We start from the raw sequence: 20,681 nt of genomic DNA, 5'->3' as shown, positions 1-20,681 counted from the left end.
TTCAACTTTTTGCTCTAGAAAAGAGCAAAACACAGTTTTGGAAAAAACTTAAAAATGAAACTTTTTCTTAACATAATCTCAAACGTGCTCTAAATTACATCTATCATGAAAGATGGGGAGAAATTTATTGAATATGGTAAAGAGGTAAAGAGAATGTATAGTTGTTATTGTTATATCACAATTTATCCAAAAAAGATTAAATTTATAAAAAAAAATATAAATTTAATTGCTTAATTAATATTTTAACACTTCTTCTTACGTTTAGGACAATGAAGACAAATTTAGGCTCCTTGTACTCTGTGCAGTATTTCATATTTCACGTGTTGTTTGGTTTAGGCAATATATGTTTTGCATTTTTTGTACATTGTGGTTTGTGTGTTTAGTGTTCAAAAAACCATTGACATTGTCGGACTAGTTATGAAAAATATTAATTAAATAATTAAATTTATCTTTTTATATCTGTTTAACCTTTTAGAATAATTAATAATTTAACATGATATTAAAACAAAAATACTCTAAAATATCCTCATTTCAGTTGAACATTTCAAATTCTAAGTCTCACCATGTTAATGAGCGGTTATAATCCACAAGTCTTCCCTATCAGCTTAATTAAACTTTTAAAAATTACTAGTAACTAAACACTGTCGTTTAGTTTTACTCCTTGCATGGAAGATGTATCTCACCAAGGGATCCGGCTTTTCTGCGGTACTGAAAATTACCGGATGTCTGCTGTGATATGGATCAAGGGTCCAGATGTAACCAAATGAGTTTAAAGCAAAAAACTGACGCTTGGTTAAGAATAAAAAAAAAAAGAAAGGAACGGAGTAAAGTCACGGAAAGGTGACTTTTTGGTAGACGGCGTCAGTCTTTTGCTTTATACTCCTTTGGTTGCATCTGGACCCTTGATACATATCACAGCAGATATGAAGTAATTTTCACTACCGCAGAGAATCCGGATTCCTCACGAAGATGCTGCATAGGGAGGGAAAAACAGAGTCAGTTAGCTATCAATAAAAACACTGACATCACACAGAATGAAAGAACAAGCATGGTGCAACAGGATAGGTGGAGAAGTGCCACCACCTACGTGCCTGCAAATGCTGCTCCCATTCGGACAAGTTTCACTCACTTTCTTTGAGGATAACAACGCATGACAACATTTATTTTAAGAGATGAGATAAACATAAATGGAGAAATACGTAGGGAGTTTTCTTGGTTTTTGTTTTTTCTTATCCACAAGGGAATCGGTTCCTCACCCCCCCCTTGTATTATAAATTGAGGGACTTGGGATAGCTTTTGCATGAACTTCTCCTAGTTGCTTAAGATATTATTTCCTAACCAAAGAAAAAAAAAAAAAAAAAAAAAAAGTTCTGCCAAAAGTTCTGCCATGGCTGCATCTTACTCAGTACCTTCAATGGTAAGCATACCAGCAACCCCCATATCTCTTCTTCTTCATTTGCTTATTTTGGCCCCTCTCATTGGTAGTTCAATAACTTGAGCTATGTTTGTGGTTCAAGATAATTCAAGACTTACGTGGGTGTTTATGCAATGAGTCTTGCATGTTTTTGAGTTCATATGTTGCAGTAGAATTTCTTACAAATCATGGTGAGCCACACCCACTTACAGAGAGTGGTGTTAGTATTTGAAATGATACATAATCATAACCATCTTTGAAATAATTACCAAGTATTGTTCACTGTTTCTTCATAACAGCATCAATGCCTGTCTCCCATCAGATTTTTGTTCTATGACTCTCTGCGCATAATTACTGCTTAAAAACATTATATTTAAACACATGCAATAGTTTTAGATAATTCGATATGATTTGTTCAATAAAGTAATTAAGACGATCAGTTGATGCATCTAACATCTATCATCCTTCTACCACTATTTTATCATCCATGGATCTCTCTCTCTCTCTCTCTCTCTCTCTCTCTCTCTCCCTATCATTTTCTCTCTCAATTTTTGGTGTTGTCTCCGAGAACCAGACTGAAATTTTGAACGGCAACACTGTTCATTCCCTGTTACCATAAGTAACACAGAACATGTTGGACCAAGTCTTTTAGAAGATTGAGCATCTCTATTCTACTTGTTGCCGGTCTGAAACAGATTGGATCGCATGCAATATCTAGGTATTGCATGTGGTGCAATAACTCTAATCTGAATCGTTCATCTTAAATGAATGGCTTAGAACATGACAACAGTCAACAGATAAAAAAGAGATGGTAGAAGTAACTTGCACAACTTACAAGCTACAGGGATGGCGTTGAGGTGACCGAACCACTCCTTTGGCTATCCAATTTGCTCATTTGTGTATAGAGATTCGAGTCCCAACAGTACGACGTCAGAATAACAATAAAGTCGATTTTGAGTGTTTTTTACAAAGTATATATATATATATATATATATATATATATATATATATATATATATATATATATACATATACATATCTTCTTCATATATATATATACATATCTTCTTCTTTAATTGTCCTTTTTTCATGTATTTATCCAAATTTCCCAAGAAAATTTCCCCATAGCATTTATAAGTACTTTTCAAAGTTTAAGGTAAAATCGCTTAATTTCCTTTCTGCTAAGAAGCATGAAACATAGTCTATGTAAATGTATCCTGCGGCAGTGTTATAGAGACTACTACCACCTTGAAATTATGACCTGTACTCTCTTAAAGAATTACCTCACTAGGGATTGTTGTCTTTTCTTTTGGTGGATAGCACAATCCACTTCTAGGGCATTTCATGCAATTTCCAAAAAGGCAAAGTACTTCTGTTATTTCAATTAAAACTGAGATAAGATTAATAAATTATCCTTGAATTATATCATAATAAGTCATTAATTTTGTAAAACAGATGATGGAGGAAGAAGGAAGGTTTGAAGCCGAAGTTGCTGAGGTGCAAGCATGGTGGAACTCCGAGAGGTTCAAGCTAACCCGGCGTCCATATTCAGCAAGAGATGTTGTCGCACTAAGAGGCAGCCTGAGACAAGGCTATGGCTCGAATGAAATGGCCAAAAAGCTATGGAGAACTCTCAAGACCCACCAAGCGAATGGCACAGCCTCTAGAACTTTTGGTGCACTTGACCCTGTCCAGGTTGTTAAATCAACACTTTAATTTATATTCTAACGCTAATCTTCACGTATGGGCTTAAATTATAACACTTCTGTTTTATATTGGGAAGATGAAAAATAACTCACATAGAGTACATCGGATGGTTTATAAAAATAGTCATGAGTGCTAAGTCCCACATTGTCTAGTTATTAGGTGAAACTGAGTTTTATAAAAAATTCTTAGGAAACTCTAAATTGACTAGTCCTTTTGGAGTGATAGTAAAGATGCGGTTAGTACTTTTTCCTATGTCATTACATAAACTCCCATCAATAAGTAAGGTCTAACATGTGATATATTTAATTGAAACGAGTGGTGAATGGTGGATATAGAGTTCGAACTCATGACTTCTGCTTTGATACCATATTAATCTCCACTTATCCAAAAAACTTAAGTCGATAGAAATAGATAAATTTAATCATTTAATTTATATTCTAACACAGGTGACTATGATGGCCAAGCACCTGGACTCCATTTATGTCTCCGGTTGGCAGTGTTCATCCACCCACACCAGCACCAATGAGCCTGGCCCTGATCTCGCCGACTACCCCTATGACACTGTCCCAAACAAAGTAGAACATCTATTCTTTGCACAGCAGTACCATGACAGAAAGCAAAAAGAGGCAAGAATGAGCATGAGCAGGGAGGAGAGAGCTCGAACCCCTTATGTTGATTACTTGAAACCAATCATAGCAGATGGTGATACTGGGTTTGGCGGCACTACAGCAACTGTTAAGCTATGTAAGCTTTTTGTGGAGCGTGGAGCAGCGGGAGTTCATATTGAAGACCAGTCGTCTGTGACCAAAAAATGTGGCCACATGGCTGGGAAAGTTCTTGTTGCTGTTAGTGAACACATCAACAGGCTGGTGGCTGCAAGGTTGCAGTTTGATGTGATGGGGGTTGAGACAGTTTTGGTGGCTAGAACTGATGCAGAGGCGGCTACTTTGATCCAAAGCAATATCGACACAAGAGACCATCAGTTCATTTTGGGCGTGACAAATCCAAACCTTAAGGGAAAGGGTTTGGCCACCCTTTTGTCAGAAGCAATGGCTGCTGGCAAACCAGGAGCTGAGCTTCAAGCTATTGAAGATCAGTGGCTGTCAATGGCACAGATGAAGACATTTTCTGATTGTGTTGTGGATGCCATTAAGAATATGAACGCTGGAGAGAATGAGAAGAGAAGGAGACTGAGTGAGTGGATGAACCATTCTAGTTATGAGAAGTGTCTCTCAAATGAGCAAGCTCGTGAGATTGCTGACAGATTCGGGTTCAAGAACCTCTTTTGGGACTGGGACTTGCCTAGAACCAGAGAAGGTTTTTACAGGTATGTTAAACTAGCCACCTCTTATTTCAAAAGCTTAAGTTTATAAAAAATGATGAATTTAATCATTTAATGATATTCTAACATTCCCTTTTACCATGAAATATTTAATTGAAATGAAAGCTATAAATTACGGAAACACAGTTCAAACCCAAGACTTCTGCTGTAATACCATATTAATTCACGACTTATCTCAAAAGCTAAAGCTTATAAAAAAAAAAAAATTTAATCATTTAGTTTATATCCTAACAGGTTCAAAGGGTCTGTGATGGCGGCTGTTGTCCGTGGCTGGGCTTTTGCCCCACATGCTGATCTTATTTGGATGGAGACTGCAAGTCCTGACTTGGTAGAATGCACCAAGTTTGCTGAGGGGGTCAAATCTGTGCATCCGGAGATCATGTTGGCATATAATCTTTCACCTTCTTTCAATTGGGATGCGTCGGGGATGAACGATGAACAGATGAAGGATTTCATTCCTAGGATAGCCAGGTTGGGCTACTGCTGGCAGTTCATAACGCTAGCAGGTTTCCATGCTGATGCTCTTGTGATCGACACCTTTGCAAAGGATTATGCAAGAAGGGGAATGCTGGCTTATGTGGAGAGGATCCAGAGGGAGGAGAGGAGCAATGGGGTTGACACACTTGCTCATCAAAAATGGTCAGGCGCAAACTACTATGATAAGTACCTCAAGACTGTCCAGGGAGGCATTTCTTCTACTGCTGCTATGGGCAAAGGCAAGTCATCATATAATTAAAACCTCAGTCCATGTTGATGCACAAGAGAAAAAACGTGAAAACGACTACAAGCGTTGTTTGAACAATAAACGATGTCGTTTAACGTCATTTTGTACAAGCGACACCAAAGATGGTATTTTTTGTAGTGAACACTTCGATAATTAATGTTTGTTTGTTTGTTTTTGCAGGTGTGACTGAAGAGCAATTCAAAGAAACGTGGACTAGGCCAGGAGCTGTGAACATGGGTGAAGGCACTGATATTGTGGTTGCCAAGGCAAGAATGTAGGAGACATCTCTTGGGAACATTTCCCAGTTCCTATATTTTGGAAACTGGGTAGAATAATGCGTTGTAATAATTTGATCATAGGCATATTCTGGGCGAATTTTTGGCCACACGGTGCATGTTTTCTCATGGTTTAGCTCGAAAGCTGTTGTATTGAGGACAAAATTCCTGTAATTTGGTTTATTCCATGTGTTTGAAACACTATCGTTAAGCATTTCAATTCTTATAAGATATTTTCCTTCATACATTGAAGTTGGAATCTGATTTTGCTCCGTAGCCATGGGAAGAAGTTGTCTCCTATAGAATGTGACAACAATGAGGAGAGAACATAGGAAGTAGAACTTGATGCTGCTTATCTATCTAGTTCATAGTGGCCACTTAACATAAGCTAATTGTCTTAGTCACTTGTTGTTAGAGACGATGCCTCATATTTTGAATAAATACAGTGGTTTTTAGTACAAAGGCCTGATGAAGGGAGCGAAAGTGAAACGAGCATAACATAATAGAGTCCATGCGACCCATTATAGCTTAATTTAAGTTCGTTATGGCAATGTCGAATAATAGTTCAGGGATACCGGGGACGAAGCCCCAATAAAATTATTTTCTATGTATTATTTTTTCTTTACTTTTCACTAAATGGAATTGTTTCAACAATCCCCCAAGATTGACCTAGGCTACTCTCTTAAAAAATTATGTAAAAAAGTGGTCATGGTTTCATATGGTAACCGTTTCAAAAACACCTTCTATATTTTCAAACCCGCGGCTAATAATACTAAAAATTTATACAGAATTCGTTTACAGATTGATGCCCTTACAATTGGGATCCCTCCTCTTATGCGAGAGGAGTTCCGTTGTCCGAGTAGGGGAGCTTTGCTCGAGCAGAAACTCACCTATAGAGACCTTTGTGTGGGAGCCCCTTTTCACTATCTTCTGTTCTTATTCCTACCTTTTTTCTTTAGGCAGAAAATAACAGAAAACTTGGGTCCTAGGTCCTAGGCAGCCTATGGTGTGGGACCTAACTGTCCAAAACAAGTAGGCCCACTCTTTCTTCGTAAATTGTCCGAATTTCAGTAATCTAATTTCAAGCCATCTTGATCCGTATGTGAAGGAATCATAATTAATTGTCCTAATTGTAGCGAATTAAACAAACCTTTTTGAAAGGACAAGTAAAGGGCTTATTCGCCCAAACAAAGAAAGACTTGTAGCAATTTTGTTATTTAAATTGTTAGTAATTTGGACAATAAATATGAGAAAATTCTTATAAAACTCACCTGAGTCAGGCTGTCTGCCTATCTACTTGGAAGGTAGATCCTATTGGGGATAATCCCACTTGGCCCGACCCTTTTGAAAGGTTATGGGCCTCCGGACCAGCCTCAACCCAAAGAGGATTATAGGCCCCAAACCCACGTGACACGCCTCCCTTAAAGGAGCCCTCGGGGAAAAGGCACTCGGATAAGCCACCCCTTGGAAAGGTCATTTTTGGGGAGGCGTGATCGGTGCACCCCAATATGGCTCAAGGAATAAACATATTCCAGGCTTAGAGTTTGATTTCTCCTATTGAGCCTTGAAAAGAGTGTGCCCCTGAAACGAGGCGTCAATCTGATCATTGAGAGTGTGAAGGTCGGTTGTTCTTTGATCTACGGAAGAAGGCGGCTAGCTCACGATCTCGAATGACCTGGTATCATATATAATCTTGGGGAATTCGGTTAGAATCTTGCTTTGAGACAAATAATTAAGGAAAGAATCCTACTCCAAGACGAATAGGGAAAGAATTCCAATTCGGGTATGATAAATATTTCAAGTCCAAATCAAGCTTGGGCGGCGCAACTAGCTAGGTCAAGTTGGGGACGAAACTCTAATTCATGTTTGCCTCCACCTCTTAGCCTATAAATAAACATTTACATCAGGTACGAAATCTAGGCTGAATTCTTGTGCATTTGGTATTTTATTTCCTTAGAGTTTGATTTAAGCATCGGAGTGAGATCCGCCGGCCCCCTTCTGACAAGTTCTCTTGACCTTTTTTGTTTTGCAGTGATCGTGGAAACGCGAGAAACATTGAAGAATGTGCTTTCCACACCATACCAGAAACTGTTCGAACAGATCCCCAACATAAACTCTAACTTTTACTGTTGGAAGAATCGAATGTCTCCCAACCCAAAACAGATAAAACCTACAGCTTAGGCTGACATGACCTACCTTCAAAGAGATATGATATGTTTACAACTTTCGTACAACTTTAACAACTTTTTTAAAAATCAATCATTGGATATTTAGGACCTACATGTAGGAAAATAGATTCAGTGGTTAGTTTGAAAAAAAGTTGTTGAAGTTGTACAATAGTTGTGTCAAGAGTTATACAACAATCATTTCTCGCATTCACAAGGTTGTCCAATAAGGTGGTGTAAACAAAACTGCAGCGTTAAAAAAATTATAATAACTTAAATCGAAAGCCTCGTAATAAAACATGGAATTATCTAATTTTTTTTTTTTTCAAAAGTAATTTTTAATTGATGTGTCACTATTATGTGAGATGGTAAAATATTTTTTAAAATAATAGATCTTATTAATAATTTACACGTTATTTGAAAATAAACATTTAAAAAAAAATTTGATTAGTATAACACTTCTCATAATTACGTCTACCTACGCGGCGCGTCTCTCTCTCTCTGATGTGCTTTTTCGGTGCGAGTCGTGCGACAAAAGTCCGAGTATCGCTTTCGCTCTCTCTCTCGGAGTCGATTCAGAAGTTGGGGTTTTCAACAAAATGAGAAGGCGTTTGAAGGTAAACAAATCTCAGACATTTCGTTTGTGATATTTGACAATTTAGATTTTACGCCTCTGATATTTGACCAATTGGGTGCTGAGGAATTTGACCAAAGTCTGTGTTTCTATTTGGTTGTCAAGAAAGTTGAGGAAAATTTAAAAAAAAGGCGAAAAAGTTTAATCTTTTACTTTAGGTTGATTTGGGTCTGCAAATATCGAAAAGATAATGACACACTCACTTGAACTATGCCCAACTAATTTTATGAGATCGCTGGAGATAAAAGTTTTGTTTTTCTTCCTTGTTTTCTTTGATTTTTCATTTGTATGCATTTTTGCAGTTATTCAAAATGAAATTCGATTTTTTCTCAGTAATTATTGCGAGAATAAAGATTGAGAACAAAATTAGAAGATGGAATTGTTAGAAGATTCTTGTTTAAGAGGCATTTCTGGATCATTGTTGATGCATAATGAGGGAAATGCTGGATCAATTCCAGTATTCCTCTTGGTCCTGTTTATCCATGCATTTGTTATAGAATTTATATGACTCAGCAAGCAAAGTTAGCAAAACTTGATAGTGTTCTGTGAAATGGTTACTGGATTTGGCCACCTGCCGGCTGCCAGGTCTGATGACTTGGTGGAGATACAAAGCAAGCTGTTCGAAGTCCAAAAATTCTGTGAAGATTATGTCACTTGGTCACTAATGGGTCACGGGTGTGTATTGTGGGTGGGATAGTTTGTGTTAGTGTGGTAGTGGATATTTTTCTATTGGCGTGATATGTGTAGTTTTGTTGGTGTGGTGATGGGTAGTTTAGGGTGTAGTGGGTCTATGTTATTGAGTAATTATAAGAGAGAGAAAAGGAAGGATAATGGACGGGGAGTAGAGAAAAACCAGTTTGCGTATGTGGTGTTTCCAGCCCTAAGTGAAACTTGTTTAGTGAGATTTTCTTCCTTTATCTGTATTTTTTTTTTTTTTTTTCTGGGGCTCATCCATCACCTTCTTTGAATGGGAAATACTATTCCCTTGATATTTGGGAAGTAGTTAGCAATAAGATGCCTCAAGTCATTTGGTTGAAGCTTATTTTGTTCTCTGGTGCTATGCCTAAGCACTCATTTAGATGCTGACATGTTATAAAGAATTGGTTCTCTACCTGGAATAGATTGGTAATTGGGGTAATATCGGTGACTTATTGTGTACTTTTTGTTGAAGTAGGCTGGATAGTAGAGATCGCTTATTTTTTGAAAGATCTTTCACCAGGAGATTTTGAGCAGAAGTTTGGTTACTAGACAGAAAAGAAGCTAGGGTGAAGGGTTAATTGGCTGTTAGTACTTTGAAAGGTCAGAGTTTCAGAGTTATTCTTTGTAAACTTGATTTGCCTGCTACCATGTATCATCTCTGGTTTGATGGAAATCAAAGAGTGCTTAAAGAACAAGTCAAGAGTGAAGAAGGCTTGCTTCAAGCTGTTAAAAGAGATGTTGGAAGTAGACTTGCTGCTAGAAGGAAGGTTAAAAACTATATTCAAATAATTTTTTTTCTACAGTCTTTGCTGCATTTCCTTCTCTGTCTTTAATGGGTCTTACTTGCTGTGATTAGTTTATGTAGTTGGTATGCAGTTATAGCTACTTGTTTATTTGTGTAACTTGAGTTGCTTGTATTGACAGATGTATTTCTTGTATTTTGAATTAAATGAAGGCTTCTAATTCATCCGAGGGAAATAAAGAAAGAAATTGTTAAAAGGTTTCTGTGCTGATTGTGATTTTGGCCGAGGTGTCTTTGTCCTATCATCACACTTCAGGATCTTGAATACTAAAGAATAAAATGTGTAATCCTCTACCTTTGTTGTGCACATCTTTTGGGTATGTATCTGATGCTGGGTGTGTTTGGTGCTTGTCTCAATTTCATGTTCTTATCATGTATGGCAATAATTGAATGAATTTGTAGCAGACTCAACATGATCTGGTCCTCTTCAAGGTTATTCTTAGATTGACATCAAAGTTACTTCTGTTACTAGTTCTGTAATGTTCACAACTGACACTTGTGTGTCCTTATGTTCGAATCCCTTGGTGTTCAATGTGTTTGGTCTGAGTTTAAAGAAATATCGTTTCTACTACTGAATTGGTATGCTCAATTAAAATAAACTGAATTTTAATCCAGGATATCTGATCTCTACTGTTTTTACTAACTCTCACTAAACCTGACATCTGCTATGCCATCAATCAAGTTTATCAGTTCATGCACACTTTCACCCTGTGCTTGTCCAGGCTGTAAAACACATCTTACCAAAAGTGTGTGCATGTTTGCAAATTCCTATGCAACACTATTACAGTTGTTATTTTAGACTCTTAGTTTGTTTTGTTACTCTGCTCCTTTGTATCCTATTGGGATCTGCCATTTTCAATCAGTCATAAAACACTACCAATTTACTCTAGCTGCAACTGTGCAGTTTTTGCAACTCTCTCTCTCTCTCTCTCTCTCTCTCACACACACACACACACACACACTCACAGATGCTAGCATGCTCTATATACTGTACACATGATGGCTATGAAGACATACGGACCCACATGCAATGCCTACGAATAACATATTGTCTGTTGACTGGTCCAGTTTAATCTTTGTGCATTTATACTAGTATATGCTTTTCCTGTGATTGGATTTCAATTGTCAGAGTCATTCCGTAAAGTAGATATGCACACAGCTAGATGCTCTGGCAGACTGCCCAATGTGTTTTGATTGCTTTAAACTTTGCTAAGGTGATTTTGGTTCACAGGATTCATAACTAAAGACGTTCGTTGGTAGATTTGTTCTGGAGTGAATTTGTAATCTCATGGCTGATAACCATGTTTGAGAAGTAGTATCAGCACTTGATTTACTGGGTAAGTGTTACCATGACTTTTTTTCAAATGGTTGACTTGAACGGTATAATAGATACACAAGAGTTCATAATTTCTCTCCTCTATTTTATTATATACTTGATGCACATGAAAATGCATATGTACGTGTATGATTTTAAGTTCCTTCAGTTATTTTTTGATGAATAAGTGAAACCCTGAAGCAGAACACATGACAAAATTACATGGAATGCGGTCCAGAGAATCTCCAAAGTAGTTCTATGAACACTTGTTGTGGAATAGATATTAGCGAGGAAAGTCATACATCTTTGATAATATAACTGTGCCTTCATCTATTTGGTACTCTGGAGATGGTCGTTTTTGACACCCATGAGTACCTGAAGCAAAGCTTATATTGTGCCTCTGATTGCATCTATGTTCTAGATGAGGATTAAGTGAATTGGAGGAAGGAAGGATTAAGAAGTTTGTTTATGGTTAAGTAGCTGAGGCCGTTGAACAAAGCTGAGATTGAGCCTCTGATTGCGTCTATGTTCGTAGTTGAGAATTAAGTGAAATGGAGGAAGACAAAGGATTAAGAGCTTGATGATGATTAGGTAAAGAATATGGGGGGTGATTGTAAAATTGATATGAACAAGAAAGCTTTAGGAGAAAGTGAAGAAAATCTTGACACTTTTTGGATGGTTCATTTAGTCTTATGCCTTAGTTTTGGAAACTGGCAATACTTGTGAAAAAGATGATGTTCATTATGAGAAATCAATTGAAGGATCAAAGCAGGAGGGCACATTCACTTGGATGGAAATTAAAGAACTGGAGCGACTAAACATGGAGAGGCAGCGAGCTCGCTGGACCTGCCTCAGGTAGACTGCTCATCACCATGCTAGATGGGCAGGTGATGAGCAGTTCCTTGATGACTTCCAATTATGGTTTAGGAGGTTTTCCCTTGAGTTCCATGCATGTTTCCAGGAACAGTTTTCCCCTTTCAGATATATAATCTTTAGGAATAAATGGTCTCTGATATTTTAAAAAGAAGTAAAGTCCCTTTCATTCTAACCGTCTCCCCCCCTCAAAAAAGAAAAAGAAGAGGCTATCAATGCTTTCTATTTGCCCTAATTATGTATCAATTTTAACAGCACTGGAGCTCTGTGGTTGACCTGCACTAATTTGGTGACTTGACAGAATAGTTTCAAAAACTAAATCTGTTTGTTCTTTTACAATTACTCTACTGATTGGAATATGAACTTTTGCTGCAGCTAACACTGGATTACTGTAACAGGTAGTAATGATACATAAGACCTTATAGACACAGGTGATTTTCTTGCGGGTATTACACTTTTTAAAGCCTTGTTCCCCTCATATTTTGGCCCTCTATCTGTAGAGTTTTCCTCTCCCCCCCCCCCCCCCCCCACCTTTTCTGCATGTTGATGTTTTGCATAATTATTTATCATGATTTATATCAATTTAGACCTGTTTGGGATTGAGAAAATTTGTAACTTACCTCAAGAGTATGCAGTCAATCAAATCCAACTTTAGTCTAGCAATTGCTAGCCATGCCTAAATTTTCCTGAAACCAGTGATTTAGTTCACCCAAGGCAAAGAAAACTATGGGACAAGGATTCCCTCCATTTCAAATGAATCATGATTTAAATTTGAAGTTGGTGCATCTAACGGATATATATAAAGTCAATGTTTGTCACATTTTTTTTAAAAATCAAATAATGTGGAATCATGTATACCGTTAGATACACCAACTTTAAATTCTGACTATAAAATGGGTACTATCCATTTCAAACGAAATGGAGAGATCTTTTTCCAAACTATGGATGGTGAGGAAAGGAGAGGAGAACCAGCCTTGCAAACATAATGCATCCATTTATGTAGTTTTTTCGTCCCGAAAGAAACAATCAAAAGTGACTGTACTAGCTTCCATTATTTGTAAATGCATCTCATAAGAAACGTGATACAGATGCAATTAAATTGAAAAGGAAAAGGAAAGAAAGAAAGCATACACTTTGTAACAGTAATTGTCCTTTTGGTTTATGTATACCATGGGAAGTTGGTATGAGTGAGAGAGTGAGCAGATAAGAGTTCACTTTCCTCTGTTGATCACTTCTTCCATGGTTTCAAAATTGAGAGTATGACGATGATTGCAATAAGCAGGAGCAAAATAATGGCAATCATCATGCACTTCCTCGACCTCTTTTGCAGACTCTTTGCAGTTTGGAGAGCATCTGTACCGGATTTCACATGGTCTACTGCATTTGTAACCTGCACCCAAAAAATGCAAAAAAGTTGGACTCATTTTACAGGGAAAATCTACCACACGGCAATTTTCAAGACATCAAGGATTTTTAACTTGCTTCTCTTTTTGACAAGTGTAACTGAATTTGTTTTTAACCTCTAAGAAGTAAGACTAATGTACCCCAAGAATTGAAAAAACAAAGAAAAAAGCAATAGAAAGTAGCCTAGAAAGGTAGGGAATAGCAGTAACATAGGACAGCAAATTGTGTGCAATCTTAAGGACTTTTAAGTGTGAACAATGTCAACCTATTGGCCACGCAATGACCAGAAATGGAGAGCTGTTGTTCACCCTACAGTGATGATATTCCTTTTGGTGAAGGCATTGCAGTCTTGCCATGATCAGTGACCATTAGTTTTGGATTTCAGCAATTTTTTGTATTGCTGTTTGAGACATACCTACCTCAACAAGTGAGTAAGCTATTTGAGACCTGTTGGGGCAAATGGATCTTACATGGGTTTTCTCACGCTAGCAATTCAAATAGTAAAAGAACTGGCAATCACTATTTGTGATAATTACCCAATTACCCTAGTCCATGCTTTCCATTGGACGAGTGCAAGAAAAAGTCTGCATTCTTTTTGCCACATCATGTAAGTGAAATCTAAGGGTATGAAATAGTGTAGATCAGTTTAGTCCAACTACACTAGATACCAATCAATCACTCACCCCCTATTTCTCTTTCACGCCCAACCCCGACCACAGTTGCTACCGCCACTAGCACTATCGTCGTCATCCGCCACCATAGACTCTAGCTCTCGTTCACCCTCACATTTGCCTCATAGGCCTGTTTATTTCTTGCAAAGCTGTCAAACCACCATGTTGAGAAAATGTTGTATGGTCGACGCCGGCAGCAACGGCTATGGTGATTCGACATTTGGGCATGGAAGAATAGGGGTGGGTGATTGGTTGGGGGATTACATTGGATTGTTATATTTCATTGAGCTGAAGTAGCAAAATTTAAGCCACAAACGGGAGAGAACATGAGCTAACTCGACTAGAGGCGAGCCGCTCAATATAGACAAAACGGTTATAACTTCAAAACAAACGTTTATGCTGAAAACATATTAGTGTCAAACCAATTTAAATGAGACTACAATACAACTAGTTGGAAGAGTAAGACCATAATTTTGACGGCTACGAGGATGGTGTTTTATTTTTTCTGTAAACATGGGAAAGTTATAAACGCAGAGACAACCAGAGTACAAGGCAAGCATGATACGTCAAAACTGCCAAGAGACATAACACCAACAAAAAGGGTTCATCCAATATAACAATATCTGATCGTTTTTATTATTAAAAAATTAAAAAAAAAAAAAAAAAATCTGATCGTTGATGAGTTCCTTTCTCTATTATTGCCTTTTAAAATTCTTATTTTCCCGGCTTGGGATGATTTTATCCTTGGCACACAGTTTTTGACTTTTTGTGAGGGAGGTTGACGCCAATGTCTAGCTCAATGAAAACAACCGTTAAAAGATTTGACCTGTCAGAAAATTCGGTAGATTTTGACAAGTATAAAGTTTTTCTTAAATTTTTCTAATAAAGTATATTAATTTGATGTGTATTTTTAGGACACGTGATTTTTATATGCATTTTTAAATTCTTACACGTAAAAATTTAGTATGTTAATTTTATTAAAAATACATATGAGAATCACTTGCTAAAGATCTACAAATGACAAAATAATAGACCGAGTTTGAAGAATTTCCTCCGACCCCCTCCAAACTTTGTCCAAAAGAGAATTGGGATGGTTACGTTAACTTGGTTTTATTTTCTTTTTGCACCAAAAAAAAAAAAAAATCAGCAGCAAAGATCAATTGTTTGGCAATGCAAATAAGGAAGCTTGATTTTTTTTTTTTTTTTTTTTTTTTTTTTTTTAAAAAAAACAACTGTATACACGAGTACCAAACCTTTCATCCACAAAGCACACTACCACCATCAAATCAACTTCACAAAAAAAAAAAATAATAAATAAAAATAAAAAAAAAAAATTAAAGCCACACCAAAGACAGGCAAACCAAAAGCATGGACAAGAGACAAAAGGGACAGACTCAAGCACCACTCAAGCACCACTCAAGCACCCTTGTTACTCTTCCAGGGTTGGATGACACCAACAACTATAACGGCTATTATTATTAGGAGAATAATAATGGCAATGCACATCCATTTTCGAGAGTTCTTCTGAAGTTTCTTTGCATTTTGAAGTGCACTTGTCCCTCTGTGGACATGATCAACCGCAGTTGTAACCTGGACAAGACCCCGTTAACACCCGATACCGAGCAACACATTCTAGCATTCAACATTCAAATGCTTGGATCCACATGCTCAATGATGTAAAAGTAAAAGAAAAAGCAAACCTGATTTTCAATGTTGTCTAAGATCTCTCCTTGAGCCTCGACTAAAACCGCCATATCGAGGTAAATCTGTCGAAATATTTCAAAGTTATATCATACATCTGGTTTCAGGTAGGGTAAATTTACTTATCTATAGAGATACCTGATGCAAGTCAAGTAGCTTTTTCTCAATTTCTTTCACGGCATCATGTCTCTCCTGAATTTCTTCAAGGGTATTTAGCACCTACAACCATGGCCAAAGCAAACTTAGTATGATAGCTTGCAGAACTTTGAGATTGCAAAATCAAAGAACCATCACTTTTTTCTTCCCCTGTGCCCTTAATGCATGATAAAGCTATAATGCACTCAAGAAGGTGGATGGAAATTTTTCTTTCTCACTGCATTGAAGCTGCAAATGCATGAGTAAGCTTACCCCAGTCCTCAAAGTGATGAAAACGTTCAAGCTCAATGGGCTAATTGCAGGCCTAGGCAAAACATTCACATGCACATTTGGGGTGAGGGGAGATCAAACATTCAAGTCTCGTTTTCCAAGCCAAGTTTCTTTGCTATCCTCCAAGAGATCATTAAGATGATGAAGCAATTAAGAGACAATATTAAAGCTTGCTTGGTAAGTGAATGATCACAGGACTGGTCCAATGAGGGAAGATCATTGGACTGGAGACCCAAATAATCTATTTGGGGGGACATTATCAGTGACCTAGATCAGAAAATGGTAGTAAACTCTGTAATTGTAGTGCCATGATAACCTAAATACTATACCAAGAAAAATCTCTGCTCATTCCATCACTGATGACCAGTGACGTGGAGCTGAGCAAGAAACATGCTTGACATTGCTCCATCAAGACTGTTCCAAGTCATATACTTACATGTCCTACCTTTTGATATGGTAAACGGACCTCTCTCTAACTTAACCCTTGGCATTATTTATCTATAAAACACAGCATACAACAAACCCAATCCAGAGAAGAGTCCGCTCATTAGATAATCTATATAATTAATTGTGTTTATGGTTGTAAAGAACAGTAACAGAAGCAACAACAATGTACATGGATAAAAAAGAAGCCTTCGAATAATCCTCATCAGTCTTGAGCAAACCAGAAAACAAACAGAAATCTACATACTATACTTCACTTTAGATATCAAAAGGAGCATACCTGTCCTCGTCCCATTTCTTGAATTGCCTTCTGGAAGATTTGCTCACTATTTCCAGTTTCTATCAGGTTGTCAATTGTCTGAAAAAGTCATTAAACGATAACCAATTAAAATAACACCCAAATTTATCAATGCTCAAATCATAATCTATGAGGATTCAAGCTTACCTCATCATCTGGTCTGGTTCCCGTGACTGCTCATCAAATCATAGAAGAATAAAAATGAATAAAAACATTATCACCAACTCAAAAAGACAACGATAGCACTATAAAACCATTACTCTTACATGTAATGGCATAAAAAAGAATTGAAACATGGTCACCAACACAAAAAGACGATAGTAATATAATACCATTACTTTAACATGTAATTCTTAATTTTGTCATTTTGCAGTTTTCATTATCTAAAGGCTGAAGTCTTCTAACCTGTAATGACTCTTCTCTCCACAACCTCCCGGTATTCATCTTGGATTCTCTGCCTAAGGGTCTGAAACATAATACATAGATGAGAAGACAGTGTGGAAACTAAACACCAGTGACAAGCAAAAGATGTAGATATACCTGAAACTCTATCATTAGCTCCTTGAACTTTTTCATCGAGGAACTGCCATTCAGTATTAATTTATATATCAATTTTCTAGATTATTATTGTAAAAGAAATGAATTAAGAAGCAGTCTAAGATTTAAAGATTTGCACTCGCGGCGAACTTTGTCATATTCATCCTCGCTCTGTCTACAGCTGTTCCCTTCTCACATCCAGGTTTTTGTCGATTCCCAATGTTCTGAAAAGAACAAGCAGTCAGTGCACAAACCTGAAAGAGGTTAATTACCCTCCGTAATTGATTAAAGTATTACATCTTTGTTAATTGCTTCTAGTTTTCCTTTGACACCTCGTGCAATCTTCCCCACTTCATCAATATCTTTCTCCATCCGCTTCTTAATAGCTGAATATATTTTAAGAGTAATTGTTAATATGAGTCTGTATGTACAATAGACATGCAATTAAACAACAAGCTCAAGAAGATAAAATAGATACTCAAAACTGGTCAACTAAATCAATCTTGAAACAGTTTATAAGAGTTTGCCCTAAGTTCGAATCAACTGGCCAAGTCTATCTGAAATTTCTATCCTATTAGATTCTGCCAATGCTTTTTATTTCACCAATGTCGCCAATAATTCAAAAGTTAATGTCGGTCTGTGTTGTGGCAACATTGATGAACACAGTCAAGTACCTACCTAAGTTGGTCAACACTTAGCCATGCAACTGACACGGAGCTAACTTTTCAAAAAATAATACTGACTTAATGAGGTGAGATTTTAGTACTAGTTCCAAATAAAAGCTTTTCAACTGTAAAGGGCATGGACAAAAATAATTACCTTTCATGGTGGAAGCTTTGGTTACAGACTTTGACTCCTCGTTAGCATCCTGTAGAAAAGTTTGCAAATAGTGTTTTAATAATACTATCCGAGAGAGAGAGATTCTCTAGTTAAATTTTGAGTGCCTGTCATTAATCCTTGTCCTGCATCACTTTCTCATTCTTGACTCTGATAGAAGCAGGATCTCACATGCTCAAAGATTTTAACACTGTTCAACACCTGGACTATCCACTAATGGTGGAATATCTTTGCAGTAGTATTGTCTATAACCACAACCTCTAATTGCCTATTTTTTTCAAAGCATACAAAAGGTTTAATGGTTGGTTTCTTCCACTGAGCACTAATAACAAAATGGTTAAGAATAATGAGAATGATATCAAATTTTAGAAATTGTGAACAAAATCTGGCTGGCAACTCATGTATCCTGAAGGAGATTAGAAAATTGTTCCATTTGGTCCAGAAACCATCCCTTTAGTCAACCAGGTTGAAAGCCAGTTTTAGAGCACTAGGACCAGTACCTAGTCTAACTAGGTACTTAAATTTGAAATTATTAAAAATGTTATTTAGATTTTTTACTCAAATTTCCAAAATTGTTTCTGAAATTAATCCCGTCCTTCCTTTTCCCCCTCACAGTTCTCATTACATCATGAACAAGGTGGCTCAACTAAGAAGTTGAAGAACTGAACTGGATGCTGCCATAAAGGTTCCCAGCTTGACCTTTGTTCTGGATGACAAAAACTAGGTGCTACAACAATTCCCACCAGGAGGTATAGAGATCGAGAAATAAAATTAAATAATTCATTCAGAGTTAAAATTTAGTGCTACACCAAAATATAAGATTAAGACAACCAAACATTTCGCACCTGTAGAACCACAGCACATACAATAAACTAACTAAGCAAAGGCAGATCTCATTTCTGGAAAAATTGCTTATGAACATCTCAATGCAAAAGCATAATAGATTTAGCCCTGGATGAGAATCAACATACCTTTAGTTGTTTAAGAAGCCCCGAGACCTTCTCCACCTGTTTCTCAATCTCTTGCATCTAATAAAAAAGAACAGCAGGAAAAGGGAGGAGGGAGAACAAGTTGTTAGGAAGCAAAATCTAATTAAAGAAAAGAAAATTAGATATCAACTTTTTTCTGTGCTGGGAAGGTAACAGAATTATAAAGAGAATCACAAGTGAGATGATTTCACTTGTCCCCTCTGACTAATGCAAACTATCAGTATAAGTTCGCTAAAAATGGCACAAAGACAGATTTCCAAATCACATATAAGCTTTGCAAATGAAAATAGAACATCATGTGTAGGATATACCTGCTTGTTGAAAGCTGCCATTCCCATATCAGGGTTGCTTTCAGGAACACGTGTTCCCATTTCGATATCACTTTCTCTGGAAGGCTGACCTTTGGCATCACTAACAAATGAATCCTAAACCACAGAAAATAAATTCTCTTTAGCATATACTGAGAGAACAAGCACCGTATAATTGTCTTCAAATCAACAATCAAATTGCCATAAAAAAAGAAAGAAAGAAAGAAAACTCAGAACACTCCTAAGTAAAGTAATCTCTCCATCCCAAAATCAATTCAATTTCTACACTTTTCAAGTGAATCAGTTTATGAAGTTTTAGATAATGGTGCCAAATAGATCACTAACAAACATAAACTATTGATATCAGTGCCATTAGCTTAATTTGGTTACCAATTCAAGTTAGAAATATTAATATTTCAAAAAAAAAAAAGCCACTTAAAACAAAGTGGCGAGATTTGTCAGCTATCTAATTGCAATTTTTTCTTAAATCACAAGTGGGTATTCCTCGAAGTCTCAAATCTACACAGAAATCACAAAAGAAAAAAGAAAAACATCAGACTATAAATTCATCATCAACAACAGAGAGCTAAATCCAACCTAAAGATCACCAATCCAGCCGTTACACAGAGAGCATGAAATTCAAAACCCAAATAGCAAATCACCACTTCTATATCCCAGTAATTAAAATAAATTGGTCAACTTCAAGACAGTGATATCAATCAACAACAATTGCAAAACAATCACAGATACACCCAGATGACAAAAGTTGGAAAGCTAGAATCAACGTACCGTGAGCAGGTCGTTCATCTTGAAAATCACAGAGAGAGCGAGAGAGGGAGAGATCGTAAGTGCAAGAAAACTGTTGAATGAAAAGGAAAGCCCAGGAATGTTAGAGCTTTGTGTTGGTACTAAAATAATAATCAACGTTATGATAGTTGGCCGGCGACACAAGGTAGACCAAAACGACAGACAGGCAGACAACCCATTCACACACACAAAAAGTCGTTAAGGTAAAAAATATTAATTAAATAATTTATTTTTTAACAGTTACAAACCAATATATTCTTCTTTACCCTCAACATTTTTTATTTTTTATTATTTATTTATTTATTTTTT

General features: G+C 36.8%; 2 protein-coding genes and 1 long non-coding RNA gene across 4 annotated transcripts; 2 read left to right on the top strand and 1 right to left on the bottom strand.

The window, feature by feature from the left end:
• Positions 1-1,387: 1,387 nt before the first annotated feature.
• Positions 1,388-5,615, top strand: LOC133859581 (isocitrate lyase). The gene is made up of 5 exons (XM_062295022.1): positions 1,388-1,417; positions 2,870-3,109; positions 3,568-4,448; positions 4,698-5,179; positions 5,368-5,615. The coding sequence occupies exons 1-5, from the start codon at positions 1,388-1,390 to the stop codon at positions 5,463-5,465; spliced, it is 1,731 nt and encodes a 576-aa protein (XP_062151006.1). The 3' UTR covers positions 5,466-5,615.
• A 2,489-nt stretch (positions 5,616-8,104) lies between these two features.
• Positions 8,105-12,337, top strand: LOC133859934 (uncharacterized). The gene is made up of 3 exons (XR_009898830.1): positions 8,105-8,244; positions 9,436-11,099; positions 11,282-12,337. It is a non-coding gene; the product is annotated as an uncharacterized LOC133859934 (long non-coding RNA).
• Positions 12,338-12,924: 587 nt separating this feature from the next.
• On the bottom strand, positions 12,925-20,547 carry LOC133861203 (syntaxin-132-like). Of its 2 annotated transcripts, none has more exons than XM_062296934.1 (13): positions 20,355-20,505; positions 19,569-19,682; positions 19,240-19,296; positions 18,251-18,299; positions 17,729-17,817; positions 17,582-17,655; positions 17,435-17,477; positions 17,300-17,360; positions 17,042-17,067; positions 16,877-16,954; positions 15,865-15,945; positions 15,726-15,791; positions 12,925-13,340 (listed from the first exon to the last, which is right to left on the bottom strand). In XM_062296934.1, the coding sequence occupies exons 1-13, from the start codon at positions 20,370-20,372 to the stop codon at positions 13,179-13,181; spliced, it is 918 nt and encodes a 305-aa protein (XP_062152918.1). In that variant the 5' UTR covers positions 20,373-20,505; the 3' UTR covers positions 12,925-13,178. The 2 variants fall into 2 exon arrangements, with proteins under 2 accessions (XP_062152918.1, XP_062152917.1); XM_062296933.1 differs by lacking the exon at positions 12,925-13,340 and adding an exon at positions 15,266-15,615 and having other exon boundaries at positions 20,355-20,547.
• Positions 20,548-20,681: the final 134 nt, after the last annotated feature.

The sequence above is a fragment of the Alnus glutinosa genome, chromosome 2, assembly GCF_958979055.1.
Source record: "Alnus glutinosa chromosome 2, dhAlnGlut1.1, whole genome shotgun sequence".
NCBI classification, from domain to species: Eukaryota; Viridiplantae; Streptophyta; class Magnoliopsida; order Fagales; family Betulaceae; genus Alnus; species Alnus glutinosa.
The sequence above is the reverse complement of the archived record's forward strand: the minus strand, read 5'-3'. Positions and strand labels throughout refer to the sequence as shown.